We start from the raw sequence: 21,934 nt of genomic DNA, 5'->3' as shown, positions 1-21,934 counted from the left end.
TCTCATCTGAAGACCATGTTTGACCATTCTAATATGCTTCTGTTGTACGAGCTCTTGAAATGTTAAATTGCAAACCACTTCTACCTAGGCCTGTTCTATGCCTAGCTATTTTGCTGTGTGATTTGCTGTGATTTTACGACAAGGGATAGTGATAGTTTGCCATATCCATTGCACTTAAGCAAAGAGAAAATCTAATATATTACTATAAACCTCTTTCAGGCCTGGCTCTGATGTGTTGAGAAAATCTGCAGTATTGGAAATGTATCAGCATTCGGTGAGACAGGACTTTACGGTTACTCCATAAATAAATTAAATGTGCCCAGGAATATTTTCTGGCAGTGAGGACAAATGAAAGAGATCATCTTGCTGCATACTATTAAACCTTCTGATACCCTCAGCTGACCGCATACTCCCTGAATCCAGGGGGGGAGTTTTTGGGGGTCACTGGCCCATCTGAAAACAATGCCAGGACTTTTTAACATTTCACCGCAATTGATTTCCAGCACTGAGAACCACTCCTTGGAGGTATTTAGTTAGTTAGCATAAATGTAGCCTATGTGTGATATTTCTCATAGACTGGGAAAATGAACGTATCATGCTGTGGACTGCCTCCCTCAGATACCCTAGATACCTGCGAGTGTCCCAAAAGCAGTCATTAAAGAACTGAAGCACAGCTTCCTTGCATCAGCTGGGGATTTCCTACACTTTTGCAAGCTGTAACATAGACTTTGTTGGCACAAGCACATCGACCCACGAATGATCCTGCAGCATGGGTTACCAATGTGCCGAAGCAGTGGCCACATCTACTCTGTCTTATGTTCCTCGAATAGAGACCAAAGTTACTAAAGCAGTAATATTGAGCAGCTGACTTCAGGAAATGCTTTTATATAGAAACAAAGTTCCCATGCTAAAGATCATACAGTCCAAATAGCAGCTCTATATCACACATCTATATATAATAAATCACAGTTACTTATTACTGGAGATTTTTGTTAATCGATTCACTAAACTGCAAACAAAAAACTAAAGGCCATATTAGCAAAGCTAATCAGAATTAAATATTTATCACATGCCTTTACTTTGTTGTTAAGCGCTGAAAAAGACAAGCAGGGAGGGAAAGAAAACAATTAATCTGAGTATACACAAACTTGCAGGCACACACAGAGATTGATTTTGTGTAACCATATGATTACAGCCATAGTTACTAGGAATTAGCTACATGGGACATAATGGCTCCATGTGTCACTTAGGGGCTATCACTTAGGAGCATGAGTCTGGGTAGGAAATTCTCAAGAATATCTTGTCACAGACCAAACTTCACATGTACTTGTAGTCACATCTCTTCCCTGCTCAAACAATCCTCCTCATCCCAAACATCTCTTGCACATCTGTCAGGCCAGGATCCATGCTTCAACCCTCTTGCCCTTCTCCTCTTTCTAGGGCAAACCACTGAGTTTAACTAAAGCAGGCCAGTTCAAATCTCATCTAACCCACAGTAAACACCTCTACTGCCAGATATTTATGGGAAAATAGGACAGGAAGGTCCTCTTGAGTCACAAAGCCTAGCCCCCTGCTAACACAGGCTGACTTCTGTTGTCTTCTTCATAAACCTATCAAGTTCCACCTCACATGTTGTTAGTTTGAAGCTAGTTACTCAGAGTGGAAAGTTCTCCTGAAAAACCTCACTGCACTGAGAGTCATAAGCCACCTTTTCTATCCCAACCTAAAGGTACCTACAGGTGATTTATACTTTTGTGTTTTGGGATGAATGCTGTCTTGGAAATTAAATTGCTCTCCTCCCTGCCTAGATCTGCATTACCCTGATCAACTTTATATTCTTCTCTGCACTTTTTCAAGTTTGACTTAATCATCCTTGAGCATCAGTCATTAATGGAGTACATTATATATACAGTATTGCAGATCCCTGCTCACCAGCACTGATATTTTCCTTTCTCCTTTGTAATTATCTTGCCTGATACCTATTAGAATTTCATTTACCTTTTTCACGGCTGCAACACATTGCTAGCCCAGTCAACCACAGTGGTAAGTTCAAGTAGATGTCTGCAGATGAGTCAGTCTCCCAAGAATTCAAGGATAGAAATAGATACTTTTAGGGTCTATTTCATGCAGTGTATTTTAAATATCTTTTGGGGTAAGATATTTTATGACTTCATGGAGTCCATTGACCAGATTTGAGTATAAAAGTAGCTCCATGCAGTTATCTCAGATGTAGACATCCACAGTGACAGATATGTATACTTTTATCATTCTCTCAAGCATTTGCTGTTGATAAGCTACTTGATCATAACATAAATTCTTAAACAGGGCTAAGAGCATGACCTTACACTTCGTATTTCTGAATTTCATGCTTGTCTATTGATTTGATGATAATAGTTATGCAGTTCTTCCTATAGGATACCCTGGAAATTGGTGATGTTTTTTACCTTTGTGTTCTCAGAAAATGTCATTAATACTTTTCTGAGCCAACAGTGTTTCCATGGACAGAGGATAGCAAAATGTCCAGGGCTGATCCTAAAAGATCATGTTTCACCCTTCAGTCCTATCATAGTTTTCCTCCCTTCACCTAGCTCCATGCATTGATCTTACTGTTATCCACCTCAGCTGATCAGGTGGGAACACTTGGAAGCATCACTCGCAAGTATATCCGCTGAGGAACTTATGCTCAAGGCAATAAAGACACCTCCCTAAAAACTTCAGGAAACTGGTGGGTTTTAATCATGCTGTTTGGCCCTGTGATCTTTCTGCTTCAGAGCTGACCTGCCTCGTATGCTTTAGTGAACATTTTCCTTCTATAAAATAACATGTTCTCTTCCAGAGGCAGTGAGTCTGTCACTTTACTGATAAACTTATGTATCATTTTATCCCATTAGCTGTTTATGCCCACATCTTTACTTATCCTTTCTTTCAAGATGTTTTCCTATCATTTCCTACTAGCAAGGGTGGAGCACAAGACTCAAGGCAAACAACTTTCCATGCCTGCAGTACCTATGCCAGTCTCCAGTCATTAGGTACCATTCTCAACAAAATAAGGTGATGTGAATTCAGTCAGTCCCTACTTCATCCTAAGCTGCCTTCTCAGGTAACTTCTCAAGTACACTTTAGTGTATGCTCCTTCAGACTTCAGCTGGAGTGGGTACAGAGCTATCTAGAGAGTCCACAGTAATGTAAAGGAGTCAGATCAAGAATGGGCACCTAAGCCACAAATCAATCAGTTAGAAACTGATTAAACAGGAAATTTGCTTGATTTGGTGTTTCAGAACACAAGTATTTAGATGAACCTATCAGAGAAGATACTATGTTGATCCCCAAAATGCACGGTTTGAACGGATTTTACAGCTCATTTGACTGCATCATTGAGTGGTAATGGTTGGAGGGGACCTCTGGTGCACATTCGCCCAATCCCCTTCTCAGAGTAGGACCAGCTTAGATCTCACTTGATAGATTCCCCAAACCTTTTCTTCCCCACGAGCTGGCCAGGGAATCTGCAGCTCACATAATTTACAGAGGCTTCTGGAGATAGGAACATGGCCAGCTATCATTCTCACCTATCTTTATTTTTGTGCTAGCACACAAAATGCTTATATTTTGGAACCGTGCTACAGTGACTTCTCTTTATCAAGGACACGCTAGAGAGGCCCATGAAGAGTCTAGGAAAACCCTGCAGTTGTGTCACAGGAAGCCAGCTCTCACTGCAGCCTCAAGGAAGGTTGTCAGCCATGCCCAAATGCTGAGCCAGGCAGAGGTGCGCCAGCAGCACTCCAGGACTCAGCACTAAGGGTGAGTTAATGCACTAAGGCTCTGCACTGCTTTGCTTGGACTAACGCTGTTAGGTATTTCGGATGTTGACTGTGGCATGTGCAGCCAGCTCGGAGCATGAGCAGAGATGGTGAGTGAACTTCTGCCTTGCGTGGACGTGCCCTTCACTTGGTCCTGTTCCAGAAGGTGGTAGAAAACAGGCTTTATCCAGGTGGCCGGGGGGCAGAATAAAAGGATGGCTTTAAAGCTGAATTCCTGCTTGGTCAGTGTATATCATGTGCACACGAAGAGGTTGGAAGGTTGTTCCTTGCGTGATTGAACTGTCAGTTTTACTCATGCGCATTGTTAGTGCCATAACAGTCTCTAGACCATCACATGCAATTGTGTCCTGAGAAGTGGGTGGTATCACACCCAGATCTGCGGCGTCGCTGACCCGACAGAGCAGGGGGCACCAGGCAGTGCCCTGTTGGCCGGATTCCCCTACATCTTTTTAATAATTCCTGTCTCAGTAATTTTCCGTATTAACCTCAACAACATAAATGTATAAAGGAAATATGTTAACTCCTTCACAAAATTTCACAGTAAACACTATTATCAGTTAGTGATTTCAGAAGCTATTTCTTGTAAATGGTGGAGAACCTACTTTATCATTCCCCTGGTTTAGTTTTACCTTCCAAAGTGGCTTCAATGACACAAAAAATGCCATCTGATGGTAGCGGTACAATATTATTGTGCAAAAGGCAGTTTTCTAGCTGTGCTATTCGTTCTTTGAAGATGATTCAAGTATCAGTTGATCAGTAATAAACGTAGTTTCGTGTGGCACTGAAGAGGTCAAAGGCACTTTCAGGAAATATGAATACAAACCAAAAATTGAAGAATTGCTAAACTTCCTTTCAACAGCTTGACTGCTCAATAACATGGAGTTGGCCCAGGACACTTATTAATTTCCCATGCTTCTCTTTCACCTTTCTTTTCAATTTATCTTAGTGAGGCCAGATAAGACCGGCAAGCCAAATCAGTAAATGAATCACACAGAATCACAAAATTTGTAACCGAGTTGCCTCTTCCCACAGGAGTCTGTTGACACTACAGCTGCAAAAAATCAACTTAGAGTACTTACAAAGTGGGTCTGCTGTGGGATGCTTAGTTTTTCAGTGGGGAAAGTGGCCACAGATGCTACCATAAATACTGGCATATCTGACAGAAAAAAAGTGTTTAATCTAGATGAGTGGGCAGATCTGCTACACAGGGAAAAATGCTGTAGGATTCCCTTCCACGCCTTCGGGGACTAAAATACAGTTCTCAGTCCAATTGAGATACACTCTCAGGATAATATTTTTATTTTCAGAAACTTTCTTTTAGAACTGACTCTTGAAACTCAGATGAGGAACAAGGAAATCAGCAAGTTAAAAGAGAAACTTTGCTGAGAAAGCCAGCTACGTGTAAAAGAGAAGACAGATAGCACTTCAGTCTTCTCCTTCTGGAAAGTTCATTGTTCTTTTTGGCCGCCTGAATTTTTGTGTCTGAAGCAGTTTAGCGAATGGATAGTTTGTGAAGTCAATCCACTGTCACTAAAGGAAACAAGAATTTTGTTGCTGATGTCAGAGGGAGAATAGGACCTTCTCTCTTACCTGCTAATTAAGATCATGAAATCTGCATGTAGTGTGATTGACATAGGACAAGTCTCACGATTCAGGATTTGTTGCTCTGTCTCCATTTACCTAGTACTATCACATTTATGAATTATTTTCGTTTTCTTTTTTCCTGTGCTTCTGAGTGAAATGCATACATCATCACTCAAATTTACTGGTGATTGCCACATGTTTATCAAACTGCTGGATGAAAATGATAAAGTTTTTGCTTTCAGCTGACCAGTAAATTCAGAATTTTCCATACTGACAGAGTTTTTCAGTATCTTTTTATATCTGGAATGGTCTTTGCTGAGCATTGATATCTAAATATGTGTAGATAATGTTAGTGCAATCTCCTCTGAATCAGATTTTATATTTATTAATCCTTACGCATGCTGATGATAGATAACATCTAAAGGAAATAGATGTTGCAATTTCACTTCTCTCAATAACCTGTTAATATGTCAAGTGCTAACATTTTCTCTGGTATTCCCTAGGTGTTATTTTTAGGTTTCATTATCATACACAGAATCCATTGCTTACCAGTAGAGGAGATGATTAAATTTCTGAATGTCAGGCTAAACTCCCAGAAAGTAATAATGCACCCTGATTATTCTGATCACATAGCGTTCAAAAAAAAATCTATAGAAATCTGACCTTAGGAAAAAAACCAAGTATTTTGCCACTCCAAGTAATCATAGCTTAATTTTTTCACGTATATAGCCAATAACTATAAAATATAGTTTGCTTTTCCAATCAATGTTTTCAGTGCAAATCTAATCGTAAAGTTTAAATTAATGTAAATGAAAATCCTGTGCTCTGTGTTTCTGTAAGTTTTTTCATGAACTTTTCTATCCCAGGAGCTGAGAACCAGAGCGCTGGGTACTGAAAAGAACAACAACCACTAAAAGCAATCGGTAGCAAAACCCAACATTTTTATAGCAGAAGCTACTATTAACTCACTACATAAACAGTAAGCCCATTAGAGCCACAATGTCAGCGATGCTCTGTAAGCTGAACAGGCAAAACATTTCCACAATGACTGCAAGCCAGCAAAGCTCTCCATAAGATGTCAACAGGGAAATGCAATTCAGCCTTAATAGGTTCAGAGCTTATGTAACCCGTGCTTATGGGATATTCTATTAAAAAGGCAAGCACGTAAGTGACTTTACTGTAAACATAACCTGCAGCTTCCTAGAACATGCAGGACAAACACATTGAAAACTCCACGCAAAGACACCACGTTAGCTGCAAGGATCACATGCTCTACACCAAAAATGGACGAGAGTAAAAATATCCCCTGATATGGTGATCTTCGCTCCTGTACAGAAGAAATGTAGAATCATTTAAGACCTGCAAATGGCTTAAGAAATAAAATCACTGTCACCGATTTACGTGACTTTTTGCTACCAAAACATTATCTGTCCTTCTGCAAAAGCGTTAAGCCTAATTAGTAATGCAACGCTAGCAATTTTGTGCTCGCGATATAAACAAGTTTCTTTGGTGAAAATGTGGTTCAGCAAACTACAGACAAGGAACAACGAGAGATTTGCAGTTTCTTGGATAAAAAGGGGTACATTTGCTTACACCCACCAGAAAAGGGAGAACAAACACCTTGACAACTCACCACTAGGTTTCCTATCACCATGACCAGCAAGAAGACGAGAAGGCACAGCGGTTGCCCAGCTACTTCCATGCAGTCCCACATGGTCTCGATCCACTCTCCGCAGAGGATTCGGAATATAATGAGGAATGAATGGAAGAAATCGTTCATGTGCCAACGTGGTAAATTGCCAGTTGTACTTATCTTCTTGACATTGTCTATGTAGCTTTTCCCAAAAAGCTGCATTCCTACCACAGCAAAAATAAAAACGATGATTGCCAGCACAAGAGTGAGGTTACCTAGGGCACCCACTGAATTACCAATGATTTTAATAAGCGTATTTAAGGTCGGCCAGGACTTTGCCAATTTGAAGACTCGCAGCTGTGAACAAAACATAAACAACAGTGTCAGTTCACAGACGCAACAGACATTTCAGCTGATGAATTATTGAAGTGGTTAAAACACATGAAACACGTTAAATGCCACAGTGTGCAGTACAAGGCGATTTTAGCAGTACTTCCTGTTAACCTCACTACAGCTATTAATAAAATATCAGTTGTTCTTCTCGGAGGAGAATTAAGTTTTCAAGAGCAACGCTCTGCCTTTTCAGACAGACACGCTTTGGAGGCCGTTTCCTGATATCACGGTGCACAGAGGATGGAAGAGGAGGTCTCGGGTTTTTACGTGCTCTTCTGCGTTCCTTTTCCTCCTCAAACTAAACAACCTGACAGGCATCTGGGGGAAGGGGATTAGGGCTTGATCCTGCAAAGAGAGAAGCAATTCCTCTGTGTTTTAGAGCAAACCTCAGCCGGATGCTATTAGCTGTTGACTCCTAGGGTGAAAATCACCTCTGTGTTGAGGATCATGCAGTCTATGCACAACCCACGTCCCACTTAAGACCTATTTTAGGGATGTAAATGGTTCCTAGCCCTTGTGCTGTGTTTTCAACTGAAGGTTTAATTTCAACCCTATTGAACAGGGATTGCTCAAAAACTGACAGGAGACTCTCAGACCCTAGCAGCATCAGGCAAAAAATATGCATTTTCATGCAGCACCGAGAAATTTCGAAAGAAAAAAAAAAAGTCTTCCACTAAATGCAAGCGTAAGGGCTTATTTTCTCGGGTTTTCCAAGCTGTGAAGCCATATCATGGCCAGAACGATTAGCATGGACATCCTGGTACATGAAGTGCAACACAAATGTCAGGCTGGCAAGGAAACTACTTTTCTGTTCCAATATGCCGACAGTTTCTCATTAATAGAATATCACTATCCCATGCATAACAAAGGAGCTAACAGCTAAGGAGTTCCCGTGAAAGACAGATGCTCTGCTATGTTGATTGGTTCTAGAAAAAAAAAAGTCACTCTGTGAATAACTCAAAGAAGTTTTCTTTTGACAGCATTTAAAAAAACAGTGGCATGTTTATAATATGGTTTAGGAATAACGAATTTTAAACAACGAGTTACTAGACCTTATGCTTCTTGGGCCATCAGTTATGTGCTGACTTTATGCTAACAGGTATACAGGTACAAAATGGCAGATTTTCATTACAAACGGGAACTCAAACTTCTTAAGTGTGCTACAAGTACCTGGCACAGCTAGAAGGAATCATATTATGCTCTCATTTGCCCTGATGTAAATCTGGAACAATTCCATTTGTCCCGCAGTCTGTAATTAGTGTCACATACGGTTCACTAGTCTGCAGCAATTAAATTCTTTAACAGCGGATGCATTTTTAAGAAAATGTGTTGCAATCATGTCAGCATGTATATTTAACAGAAGAAGACAAACAAGAGCAGAATAAGAATGTTACCAGTCGAAAGGAGCGCAAAACGGACAGGTTTCCCATGCTGGATAAACCTAGTTCCATCAGGCTTAGTATAACAATTATACTGTCAAAAATATTCCAGCCCTGCTGAAAATAGTAGTAGGGGTCAAGGGCAATTACTTTGAAGATCATTTCTGCTGTAAAAATTCCAGTGAAGACCTGCAGAAGGAAAAGGGGAAGTGAAAGTAACTTTTTGAACACATTCCCTCTTTTGCTGACTTTCCACAGATGATACAGGAGAGCACAGCAGAGAGGCAAAAACATGTTACAGGCAAATGCTTCATTTTCCATGGCTGATTCCTTGTCAGTATTACAACTCTGAGCTTGTCTAGTCTTTTCACAATGATATTTGATATTGCTGCAAACATACAACGACATTTGGGTTCCAGCTCTTTATTAGAGCATACTTTTCCATCTCCTTCCGTCATCTGCATAGTCTCAGTGATAAAAATGAAAGTGTAAAAGTGCCTTTTATGCAGGTGAAATCCGTTCATTCCAGTGGAGAAGCCTGAACGGAGTTGGAGCATTAAAGGGGTATTTTGTTTGCAGCGTACCTGTTGCGTTATCCCTTCTTATTTTGTTATTTTATCAATACCAGGGCAACACAAGCCTCTAATCATTCTTAGGTTATTGCCCGCAGTGAAGGTGACTACAGACTCTAATTTCAGTCCTCGTCTTTTTTTATGAATAGTCTCAGCAATTTTCTCTTCACAGCATCTTGAGAACACATTGCTTATTTATGACCCAGTTCAAATGTCATATGGAGAAACTTTTAATTGGAACGTTTTTTCTTTAAAACGACATATAAATATTACCTATGAGGCAGAGGGAGAGGAGAAAGGAAGACTGTCGACAGCAAACTCAGTTTAAACACATTCCTGCAAAGCATCTAAGAGAATCAGATCTTGTCCTTCCATATGCCCTCCCTAAATAGCAGTTTAAATGCACAACACAAGGCTATGGTCAACTTAAAATGACAAAATGTGGGCATCAAGTTGTTCTTACACTGTTTTACTTTCATTCTAAGTCCCAATACAAGGTGCATGGAGCTTTGTGTTCTGAAAAATTGTCTGTTGGACCTATGTATCGAAACACATGCTTTTCCATGAAACAGCCAATATCAATGCACCATGTAGATCAGAAGGGGTCAGACCCAGAACTAACATATCAGTCACATACACTCAAGGAGAAATGCTTTCCTTCCCATAAACTGAATAGCTGCATCCATATCCCAGCAAACCTGATCAGCTCTCAGCAACAAACACGAGGAACCCGTTAAGACGTGGAAAGGAGAGTTAAGATTAAAAAATTAAGATACTAAGGGATAAATGGTCCTGGCCTGCATCTGAGGGAGGTTTGACTTTACCCTGTAATGCTTCAGGAGCGGATGGATAAATTCTCCCGGGCAGTCATTTTGCAGAGTTCCTTATGTAAAAAAACTTTCTCTTTCTCACTAGGAAAATATCAACCTGATTGGAAGAGTTTGGACTGTCACCCTATTGATGTGCCATCCCAAGATCCTAGAAAAATGACCAGTCTCAGATTCCTGACAGACCAATAATTTCTGAGTTACTGTGACTAGAGATACCAGCGAGTTCCACCAGAAAAGTGCAGTTTCCCTTAGGACAACGAGCAACACGAAACTGGAAGTCTGTGCAATTGTATCCAGGGGACTGCCTTAAAAACTGATGATACCACGCTGTGTGCGTTATGCAACCATCTTGCTGAGAAATGACTCAGGAGGATCACTTTCTTTACCTAAATCATTTTAATCAATAGCCTTCTGAGAAGGAAATCCCATGGTAAGACAGAAAAATATCTGAACCTTCCTAAAGGCATCAGTAATTTTGTACGTGTACACAGTATGCATTTCAGCCTGCCCTTGTGAACTCATTGGCACCTGGTACCCAGCTAGCTGTGCTTGTACAAGATGCTGGATACTGAATAAGATAAAGACTGTAAAGAAAATAAGTAAGTTAACATCCTGCTGGTGCTGATTCCTAAATATGCCACCACTGATCGGAGGACTTCATCTTAAAAATTCTCTTTTAGCTATCATTTCAGCCGTTTAAGCTCTAATATCACGTAAAGACATCTCTTTTTCCGAAGGAAGACAAAAATTGCAAAAATCTGGCTCTGTCTACCTAGTTTTTGAGTACTGGCATTGCCTAGGCAGATGAAACATGCAAAAATGTATACATGCTCATAAGGCTTTATGATGACATTCAAAAATGTTGATTTCTGTAAGTGATGAACTAAAGCAGTTTGAAGGTAGCAGGTGCTGCATAATTGCATGAAGTAGATGATACAATCAGAGCAACAGATCTCCAATGATTGACAGCTAGATGAAGAACTGCTCTCATTTTCAGAGAAACACAATCCATATTTCACTTTCACTCTTTTATTTTTTTAGGAAACATTTATTTTGAGGAAAAAAGGCCAAAGATCTGCCCTTTTAATATTTTCCCCTATTTAATGCTCCTATAATCACTCAAAGAGGGTTAGATGTAAGGGAAAGGCTACAGACAATCAGCGTGGGGGCAGAGGAGGGGTTTAGCAGACTGTGGATTAGGGAAAGCAGCCACCTGGCAGGCTGCCCTGGAATTGGGACTCCCTTGCCTTTCACAGTAAATTGCAAAATTGTCCATTTTCATTACAAATGACTTTGCAAAATCCTCCACAAAATGGAATTACCTGTCTCTGACCTGCTCTGCTTGCAATCCAGTTATGAAGGAGTTTAGCCAACCTGGCGAGGGAGAGCCAGGGTGGTCTGTCCTCCTACCTACCCATCCCAGGATCTCAGGGGAAGGGGGGCCTGGTGCCAGCAGCCTCCTACGAAAAAAGCCTGTTTATTTTACACTTGAGCACAAACAGGCCAAAGAGCTCCAGGCAGTGCTGAGAAATTCTCAGTACGATACATTACACCGCTTTGCAATTTCTTCCCCCTTCCCGCTCGTCGTCTCTATTTTCTTCAGCCGTGTCGGTGCACAGGTCAGCCCAGCTCAGCTTGGGCAGGTCTGCGGGAGTCGTGTTGGCAGGAAGGCTGCAAGGGTCTAAAGTTTCACTGCCTGTGGCCTGGCAAAGGAAGGAGTTGATCTGCCAAAAGAAGGGCAAGGAGCGGACACATTTATTACCCAGATTAGCCAGGGAGGGAAACTGTGGTGTTGCCACCTGCTCTGATGGATACTGGCGTCTGAAGGATTTGTTTTTAAGACATCTGAGGAGGCCACAAATTTGTTGAGCAACTTCCCCACGCAAGGGTTTGCTGCAAAGGGGAGCTGGAGGCATTCCAGGCAGGCGGCTCTCTGAGCTGCTCGTACCTACTGCTCTCCACGGAGGGCAAGAGCATGTGTTGGGAGCAAAGGAGAACCCAACAGAAGTCCAAACACAGGACTGGTATGAGAAGTCCGATTATTGCTTCTGTGCACCTAAACCTACCAGAGTAGGATTCATCTGACTAAATGCAGACACTCACATCCGTAGAGTCTCTGCCAGCTCCTGTTAAAGTCAACGGAGAGATGGTCACTATAGTCAGTGGCCTCCGGGGCACAGTCCACCTTATCCAAAAGTAAATGTCTTAAAATTGTGCCTTAAAATTGTCCATTACTCTCCATTGACTTTAAAGGGAGACAAAGGCAACTAGCTCAGACAGAGACTCCTACACTGTAAAGATCCAGATGCTTTTACCGCTAGACTTTAGGGGAAATTCTATCATGCCTTAGCCAGACGGCCTGCACCTTTCCAATACAAACTCCCCCCAAATTAAGAGGATTTTAAACATTAAAACCAAGTTTGAAAGCAGTAAAATGCAGTAAACTTTAAAAATAAACTCAGAGAAGACAATTACATAAAAGGCTCCGGATTTACAGTAACTGCGAAATTTTAGCCGCCCCCTGGGTTAACAGATTGTACAGAAACTCCTCCGAGAAAGCTTTTTTGCTGTCCCTGCAGCTTGGCTGTAGCTCTCCATCTCTGCTTACCTTGCAGCTCTCCCTCCACCTGCTGCAGGCTGCACTTCAGGAGTTTCCCCTCTAAGCATCAGTGGTTTGCTCCGTGCCCCCTCACCCCCCAGTGCTTGCCCAAGGCACACAGCTGGACAAGGCAGAGGGGCAGCTGCCACAGCTGGAGCGCAGCACGGTCGTACAGGGGTGAAGAGCAGACCTTGTACCAGCAATTACCGCAGGCACCTTCCAGCGCGTATATCTAGCTACACTCAAATTCCGCTCTGTCTCCCTCCAAGATCTTTTTTTTCCATAGGCTTCTTTAACTTAAAAATCATTAATAATCACTGAGAAATGTTTCCCGATTACTGCTTTGAAAGAAATCCTGAATAAATCTCATCACTAACTTTTCTCTCATCTCATTTCCTTGAAGTGGTACGTACTAGCAACCTATAGCGAAGAGGCCAAAAAATATAGCTTTAATGGTTACTAATAACATTAGAATATTTTAGTTTAATAAAAATGATTTCATGCTATTTGTTCATTTCTCCTCATACCCAGAAAGAGTTGACTATATGCCATTGCTTGATATGACATAAGCAAAGTGCTGTTGATAGCATATCAAAACGGGGTTTTCCTAAGACCTCAGCCACAACTTTATGAAGCAGAAAATAAACTATTAGATACCATTTCAAGTTTGAATTCACTTACCAGATTGCCTATATAAAGCATGTGGTCAAACTCCTTTGTCATCTTATAATGCTCCAAGGCCATGAAGAGTGTATTCAGCACAATGCAAAGGGTGATGGTGAGGTCGGTAAATGGATCCATTACCACGAACTTGACAAATTTCTTGATTAAAAGCCAAAGTGGGCAGCAATCCCAAATGAGAAATTTAACAGCAAAATGGTTCCAGCATGGAGGGCATTTCTGCTGTGATTCCTCAAGCTCTAAGTCACAAGCAGTAAAGTAACAGTCAATTCACACTGAATTATATGACAAGAGAATACTTAAAATGAATCATAGCATAAAAGTCCCTTGAACTACCTTAAACTTTTTTTAGGACATAAATATTTCTATCCTAGCGTGCTGGCAAATTATGCATTTTGGGAGCTCTAAGGGTATTTTGCCTCTTGCCCTGCACTTAGCAGATACTTGCCTATTCCGAAAGCTGTAACCTTTTAAAAGTTTCAGAAGCAAAAAGGAAAAAGTACACTAAATACGTAAAGTCTGATATTATACGCAGGCTCAGATTTGCACTCTATTTTCCATTTTGTCAAGTTCAAATGGAAAAGAAGAATACACTACCTTCATTTAACTTAGATTTGGAATATATTTCAAATATCCCATGTTCATCTCCCATGTTCCACTTTAGAAGTAACTTAAGTAAAACCTTTTAAAATAGTTAAGAGATGAAAGAGCTTAAACCCAATATTTTGAGCTGATTTAAGCACTTAGGAGCCAGAGTATCACTGGATATCAATAGGGTTCCTGTTCCTAATGCCCCAATCGAAAAAAGCATTAAGTGGCTGCTTTCTTTTGAAAGGCCCAGTTACAAAACCAGGAGAGTGCATAACTCACTTCGAAAACAGCACTAAAGGTCCAATGTGCTTTTAAAAGGTGCTTTTAAAATATTACGTAAAATATGACTTTGCTTTGTTCATTTTATTTGAACACGAAAGAACTGAAATGGCCTCATAAGTATAATTTGCACCAAACGGGGGGAAAAAAGGCAAAATAAAGCAGTTAATGGCTGAATGATAATGATTAACAGAATTGCTTAATGCTATTCTTTTCTAGTTCCTTTTTGGGCATGGAATGCTGTGTAAAGGTTTTAGTCTATATAATTAGAACCTGAGCTGATAACAGGAAAACTTCAGCCAAGGCTGTTATTACAATCGCTTTATAAACAGCCTCCTCTCCTAAGCCAGGACGCATTCTCTGTGCATTTTCCTTCATTGAACAACACAACCACAGCGTCAGGTGCCTTCGAGCAAGCTTTCAAAATATTGGCTGATGTCCCGCGTGTACTGGTTTTGCGCAGACACCTACAGTGCTCCGAGATGTGTGGGATGCTGAACGGCTCCCAAGAAAAAACTATCTGTTTCCAGGCTCCAAACAGAGGGCTTCTAGTTAAGTCCTTAAAATGAAGTGAGAACCATCTATACCCAAAACCTTTGCAACACAAAGTCCTAATTCTGCATTTTTTTTTTTCCAGAAACCCACACCTGAAAGTAATAAAGAGTTAGGGGCAGTAACTTCTCAAAGAACCTAGTTTTCCAGGTAGATCTGTAAGAGCATGTCTACCTGTGTCCATACTCCTTATGATCTTTTCTAGCCATCCCTGCTTATTCCAGTATTAGTGATTTTGACCTGATATTGATGGGTGCACTCATCAGATGTGTGACTCTCCCTGAAGTTCCACGGTCAACGTCAGCCTATTTAAGTACAGGCTGCTGCATAAAGAGGTGGTTTGAGCCTCCTCAGCCACAGGTTGTTTCTCTGTCCTCTCTATCACCTTGTGTGCTCACGGACCTCCTGGGCGAGCTGGTTCTGCCTGAGAACTTCCTGAGAGTCCAGAGCACGGAAACTACAAGGGGAAGGGTGGTACCAGCTCCAGAGACATGATACGTGAACATGTGCGCGGTAACCCAAACTGTCTGCTTCCCCACTACCCTGCATCCTGCTTAGATCTCTGAAAATCAAGTGCCAAGAGGACATAAAATGTTACAAGATCCAACTTTGGCTATGTGGCCAGCATTTTGCCAGGGTTTAGGCAAGTGCTTGGGCAGCACAGTGATTATATTATTTTCTGTTATTCTGCCTATATTACAGGGATTTTAGTAACTCTCTGTAATGCATTCTTGCAAAACAATAGAGGTCTAATATTTGGGTCATTTTTGTCACTTTATTTTTGTCCAATTATCACGCACTTGGCCTTGAGTGGGGAAACTAAAGTCATGTCTTACCTTCCAGGGCGCTGGTGATGATGCTGACAGCGCTCACTGCCCTCTGCCTCTGATACGGCTCGTCAGAGTGGTCCACCGACGGGCGGTGGGGCATTAAAAGCTGCCTCTTGCTTGCCTCGTCAGAGGGAGAGGTCTGTTTAAATGAACACATTGGGTCAGTGGCATGAAAACAGGGCGAGAAACCAAACGGCGGACGTGGGGCAGCATTTTCAGAATTGCCTCTGCACCATTTTTCTTGCCAATTAGGCACAGGCTGCTGCGGTGCTGCTTTTGAAAATAGGACTCTAAGCGATTCTGAAAACTTTTGTGCCCTATGAAAGATGGGGGTGAGAATAAAGGGACACTTCTGATACCAGAGAAACAGCAGTGCTGCTTTACCGTGCTCTTTGCTTGTGAAAGAAGCCCTGCTTAATTACATTAATTATACCATTATTTCTGAAACGTGTTAACTATTTAATTATACTACCAGAAGAGGAAAAAGGGGTGTGAATAACAGCTCCATTACCAGCCTCTGTTTTCACACCAAGCAAACTGACTCCTCAACACATGGCTTCTCTTGGTCTGAAATACTGCCAAATCTCAGAATGCACTGTCATTCCGGAGATCTTTGGTGTCACAGACTCTGAAGCTCTGCAATTAGGGAAGAATCTCAGGGTTTTTCTTTTTTCTTTCTTTCTCAGAAAAAAAATACTATCTAGTTCTCACATCTTCAAGGAAAAGCTTAAAAAAAAAACCCTAATAAATCAAAAATCAGAAAAAACATAACTCCCAAACTATCTTTATTTAACATTTCATTTTAAATCAGTTTTATGCTTTTTGAAGGCTTGGGTTTCTTAAGCGAGCCAAAAACATAGTATAGCTGCAGACACATACTGTACTTAATATTTAATACTGTCAGCTCACAGGAGCAAGACATTAAGATTTCTATTACATTACGAGCCCCTACTTCATATAGAGACAAATCCTGCTTGCTTTACTCCTCCAGCTCTCCCACAGGTGGAGGGAAGAAGAGTGGTTGAGAAGTGAAGAACTGCAAAAGCCAGGTTCAGCTCCACTCTCCACCACAGACCTCCTGGTGAAGACACTCGGTCCCCCCAAAATAAATGTTCGAATAGCCCTGTCCCACTCCCAAGGGATCGTACAGGCTGTGAGGGCTGAGACACTACTACACTGGAGACACGTGCTGTAGATAGGTGGGTCCTGATGGGTCTTGCAATATAGCTCAGGCAGATGTGCAAGGAGAAGTTGTCTCTACATGGATGAAAATCTCTGGTTTATACAGATATCAGGGTAGCTGCTTTTGCTCCTCCACAGTCAGACTGGAACCTGGTGCAATCTTCTGGATCTTCGCAGATCACTTAGGGCTGAACAGTGCTAAGTGGTCCAAGCAAGGCTCTGGACACCAACCTGAGACACGCTGCTGGTGCAGCTTCATGGCTCCACTCTCTGTGGTCAGGACACACACCTAGAGGGATCATGAGATCCCTCTTCACTGCTGTTTCTCTATCAACACGGCCCTTCAGGAAAGGTAATCCACTGACGACTGGATTACCAAAACCACTGGAGCTCTGCGAACAGCCTTTTCGCCTCTTCCGGGCAGGGAAGATCCTTTTGTCAGGTATTTGCACGGCAGCCCAGTCAAGGCCGCCGCCAATATTTGACACTGAAAATAATAGTAGGTCCCATGTGACTTCAAAGTACTGTAGGTAAAAATACCTACCTCTGCAAGTCCAGAGAAGAGCAAAGAACTTTAAATCAATCACTTAAAAGATTAGCTAAGCCAGGAAAGCAGTAATGCTTCAAAATGGCTTTTTCCCCCCCTAAAATATTCTCTTTTGTTAAAACAATTGGATGAGCGTCCACTGAGTTTCTGACATAATCGTAACAAAAGGAGAGGTGTAATCAGAACCTATTCAGAGATAATTCTGCTTGTGTGCTATATAACAAGAAACCACTCTATTCTTGGCTTCGGAGCTGAGGAAACTAGGAATGATATTTTAGATGCATGAGTTCACTTGATTTCCTTCACCTCAAAAACGTCCGATAAGAAGCAAACAAACAACAAATGTTTAATTAATGAAGAAAGCATTTATAAAATTGCATAATCATTTGCACCACTTTTGAGTACATAACAAATACATACAGCTGAAAGACATCATTACAAAAGAAAAAAAAAAGAAATGTCAAGGCAGAATAAACTAAAAAACAAAACCAAGAAAAACAAGTTAAATTAAAAAATAAAAACAACCTAGTTCCCTCTCACTGCAGAATGAAGAATAAGAAAATCCTAAATTTCAATTTCCTCTAGCTCATTCAAATTTAACTCTTTTTAAACCGTACCATCTTCCCATCCCATCTGACCCGAAGCCTGGCACATAGCAGTAGCACTTCTTTATACTGCCTCATCCCCAGAAGTCTCAGCTTTCTGACTGCGAAGAGAGGTATCATATTCCTATTAACGTGTGAAGAATATGCCTTGTAATGTGCTTTGGAAAAGTTACTAGCTGGTGGCCTTTATCTGACGGACGCTCTTCGTTCGCAGGTGGGACGAGACTTTACGCCAGAGGTACAAAGCTGTATGAAAAACATATTCTGAGATTCATTCTCCCTGTCTTTGGACACAGCTAAACCAGGATAAGTGAAAAGTCTCAGTTAAACAGGATTGACACATCCTTCATAAAAATGAATGAATACAGAACTGACTTTTTCCCTAGGCGCGAGGTGGTATTTCTAACCCAACAAGGCTTTTAAGTCACCCTGTTCTTCTTTCCAGCACAGTGTCCCCAATCCCCCTCCCAAAAAGCAGATCCCAAGACTTTGGCAGTCCTGCTGGAGCCAAGGGGACCATTTCCAGTGGGACCTTCCCGCGCCCGGAGCGGCATTTCTGCACGGCGACCTCCACGCGGCTCCTTCCTCCCTCCCTCCAGCTCCGCAGGGGCCGAGCTGCTGCGAATTGCTGCCGGCCCCTGTTCAGAGCAAGCGGCACGACGCACGCCGGCCTCCCACGCGCTCGGCAGCACGGCACAGCCCGAACCCCTCCGTTCCCGGCCGGCCGCTCGGCAGCGGGCGCGCCACGGAGGTTCAATCCCGCGTGCCAGAACGCAATATCTGAACGGGCGATGCCGGGGCGGAAGGCATGCTTCTGCGCTCTTGCGGGGCGACACAGCCTCTTTCCCAATATAGCCGTAAATCTACCACGTGGTCGGCTTCCACTTTACTCTAAAGTATTTTTCCAAGAAAGCAACTTTCCATCGGGATGAATTCTTTAAAATTGTTCAAGTTGCCCAGGGAAATTCATGGGCACTTGTTCTTTGTAAAGAACACATGTATGCGATGTGTTTTTTCTAATACTTTTTATTTTAGAAGAGAGATAACTAATAGTCACACGAGGAATTGGCAGTTTTTGCATTCTGAGAGAGATAGAGAACAGTTCCAGGAACGGGACAAACAAGGCAGCGTGAAGACTATTATCGTCACAGAGAGAATACACACAGTCACAACAGGTCATGGTACTTGTATTGCTATAGAAGTTGGGCAGAAATAACACCAGTCCCTACTGCTATGCAGGGAATCTCTTTAGAATCCAGATGAGAAACCCCCGTGGAATTAAATAAAGGCACCTCCAACGGGACAAGATTATTTCTGTGTTGCTATTTGACTGACTGGAAATGTTTCTCATTTAGATCAGCGAAATTCTATAGGGACAAATATACTGTTCAGTGATTTACATGCAAATGAGGATACATAACACTACAGAATTATTTTATTCTGAGTGCCCACAGTTGTGAATTATGTCAAAGCTGCTGTGTGAAGATGGGCTTATATATGGCAGCATTTTTAAAAAAAACCATTTGGCAACTGGGGCAGCTTTAATTTTCTCTGTACAGTGAAAATCTTTTCAAGCATGAAAAGGGGTGGACAGGCCACACTTTAAACAATGGACCCAGTAAGGCACTAGCACAAATATTTAATGAGATTGAAGGTGACCATAGTAGCACAAAGCCTTAAAATGAAGGCATTTAATTTTGTGGATACTCCATTATTTAAAGAGATGCACTGCAGACTGGAGCAGCTTGTGTCAAATTTGTGTCAAATCGGAATGATTTACTGCAGGTAGGGCCTGGCAAAGTTTGCAAACGAACAGAAACTAGAGCTGCTGTGACAGCGGTCTGGGTGGCAGCAGCGGAGGGCTAGCCTGCTTCCACCCATCTGACCTATTGTCGGTGATTTTTGGATGGCTTATTTTCCTGACGTTTTTCTGAACGTGGAAAGCGCTAACACTTTCTCTTTTCACCAGTCGCGTGGCAAAGTAAGAAGGGGAAAAAAGAAATTTTCCCCCCTGAGGCAGCTTTAGGGTCAACAAATATTCAGAACAATGTGGTCAGCAACATGGTTTTATGCTTACTGAAGACAAAAGTCAAGGTCTTTTTTGTAAAAAAAACAGTAAAAAAGGTTGTCTAAGGTTCTAAATTCTTAGGCACTTGGATAAATAGCCTGGCCTCGCTCCCCAGCGGTTTTCACTCCAGTGAGGTTAGCAATGCCTAGCTTTTCTATTTTCCCAGAGGAAAAAACAGTGAGACCAAGAGGAAATTCAGGAAAGGTTGTGTGTAAGGTAGAGGTATCCCGGGTGTCTGGGTGGAAGCTGATTTCAGGTGGAGAGCTGCTCTCACTCACCGTGGGATGAGTCCTAGTGAAATACTCCCAACCCCGAGGGAAGTGGCTGCGTGGACAGCCCTGAGCACAAGCAGAGAGGTCATCTGGGCACTCGTCTCTGAGCCGCTGTCTGTCCCACCTGGTCCTTCCTGCTGCTACACAAGGGCTTCCATCATTGTCCATCTTTGCCTTCACTCCACCCCAAAGCCATTTAATCAGTGGGCCTGCTACACTTCTGCGCCTGGCGGGGTGTTCCTGGTGCAGCTGGCTGCCTAACAAGACCGAAGCACTGGTGGCTACCACCGAACAACCATTGCACAGCTAAACAGCCGACCACCTCCAAACTAACATGTCCTCAGTCTTGCGCCCATCTCTCTGCCACTTCTCATCTCCAAAATAATTGCAAAGTCAGGCTAAACTAATATCCCTGCCATTTCCCTGCAGTTACTGAAAGGGCTCCAGCTGGCTTTAGGAGGCAAGAGAGGACGGACTCAAGAACATTCTTTAACCCTCAAGAAATTCTAGACAGCCACAGGTGACGTCATCCAGATCAGATCCCGTTGGTAAACTGAGCTCCAGAAAACAGCTCATTAACTTAATCCAACTCTGTTCAAATAGATGAGTATCTTGTGTGGGAGGTGATATTCCAACCTTTTAAATAACTAAGAAACACTAAGATACAACAAAGCAATACATAACTACAAATAAATATTATGTGAATGCACTGAAACCTTAGTTTGCAGCATGCCTGGAAGGTGCTTATATAATTTATAGACAAAGGCAGCTACTCAACAACTCTGTCTTCCCTCCTGCAGCCTTGTAGGTGCCCTTATGTGGCACAGAAATTTCTGCAGGTGCAGCAAAGTGTGAGGAGACACCTGGCCCAGAAGTGTTCACTTTCCTCTTACTTTGGCCATATATTTAAGTTCCTGGTGACCTGGCACCCAGCACCTTGTCAGATGGGCAGGACAGCTTTGGCGCTGGCAGAAGGGCACCTGGACAGACGCCCTTCTGCACGGCCGGCACTGTCTGTGAACAGCAAGTTTGCCGACTGTTAAGACTACCCCTGCTGACAAGACTAAGGGATGTAAGCACCTTCCACTGAGATTATTTCAGTTCTCTCCTGTTTCACTAGCTGTACTTAGGAATTAAGGGCAAGAGACAGAAAGCATAAATACACTCTGTTTCTCGCGGAAGCAGACTCACAACCATCTGTACCAAGCAGCCAGGGCCATCACAAAATGAAGAGCATTTGAGACTGGCTTTTTCGGCTTATGTGCTCTTCTCCATCCAAGTACTGGGAGATCACTCACAGAAGTCACCAGCTGAATAGCCAGATAATCTGCTACTGTGCTCCCTCTTCCAGCAGGGAGCACAGGCCAGGCTGATGCCTTCATGTTAGCGCAGCTGCTGCCTACGGCCAATCCTGGAGACAAATAGGCTGTGGGCAGCAGCTGAAATAACACAAAGGCATGAAAGTTGTTCATCGTGGCCTGAACAACTTCGCTTGGGGTTAAATCTTCAGGCTAAATGT

General features: G+C 42.3%; 1 protein-coding gene across 1 annotated transcript in view; it reads right to left on the bottom strand.

Annotated features, from left to right (window-relative positions):
- Positions 1 to 21,934, bottom strand: part of LOC104148556 (sodium channel protein type 5 subunit alpha) — a 216,933-nt gene that overhangs the window by 86,737 nt on the left and 108,262 nt on the right. Inside the window, exons 13-16 of the mRNA XM_068934177.1 lie at positions 15,748 to 15,880; positions 13,490 to 13,728; positions 8,823 to 8,996; positions 7,036 to 7,392 (exon numbers count right to left, since the gene is read on the bottom strand). Coding sequence (XP_068790278.1) covers positions 7,036 to 7,392; positions 8,823 to 8,996; positions 13,490 to 13,728; positions 15,748 to 15,880 — 903 coding nt within the window. The remainder of the gene's footprint in view (positions 1 to 7,035; positions 7,393 to 8,822; positions 8,997 to 13,489; positions 13,729 to 15,747; positions 15,881 to 21,934) is intronic.

Source organism: Struthio camelus, chromosome 2 (assembly GCF_040807025.1).
Source record: "Struthio camelus isolate bStrCam1 chromosome 2, bStrCam1.hap1, whole genome shotgun sequence".
In the NCBI taxonomy this organism is placed as follows: domain Eukaryota; kingdom Metazoa; phylum Chordata; class Aves; order Struthioniformes; family Struthionidae; genus Struthio; species Struthio camelus.
The sequence above is the reverse complement of the archived record's forward strand: the minus strand, read 5'-3'. Positions and strand labels throughout refer to the sequence as shown.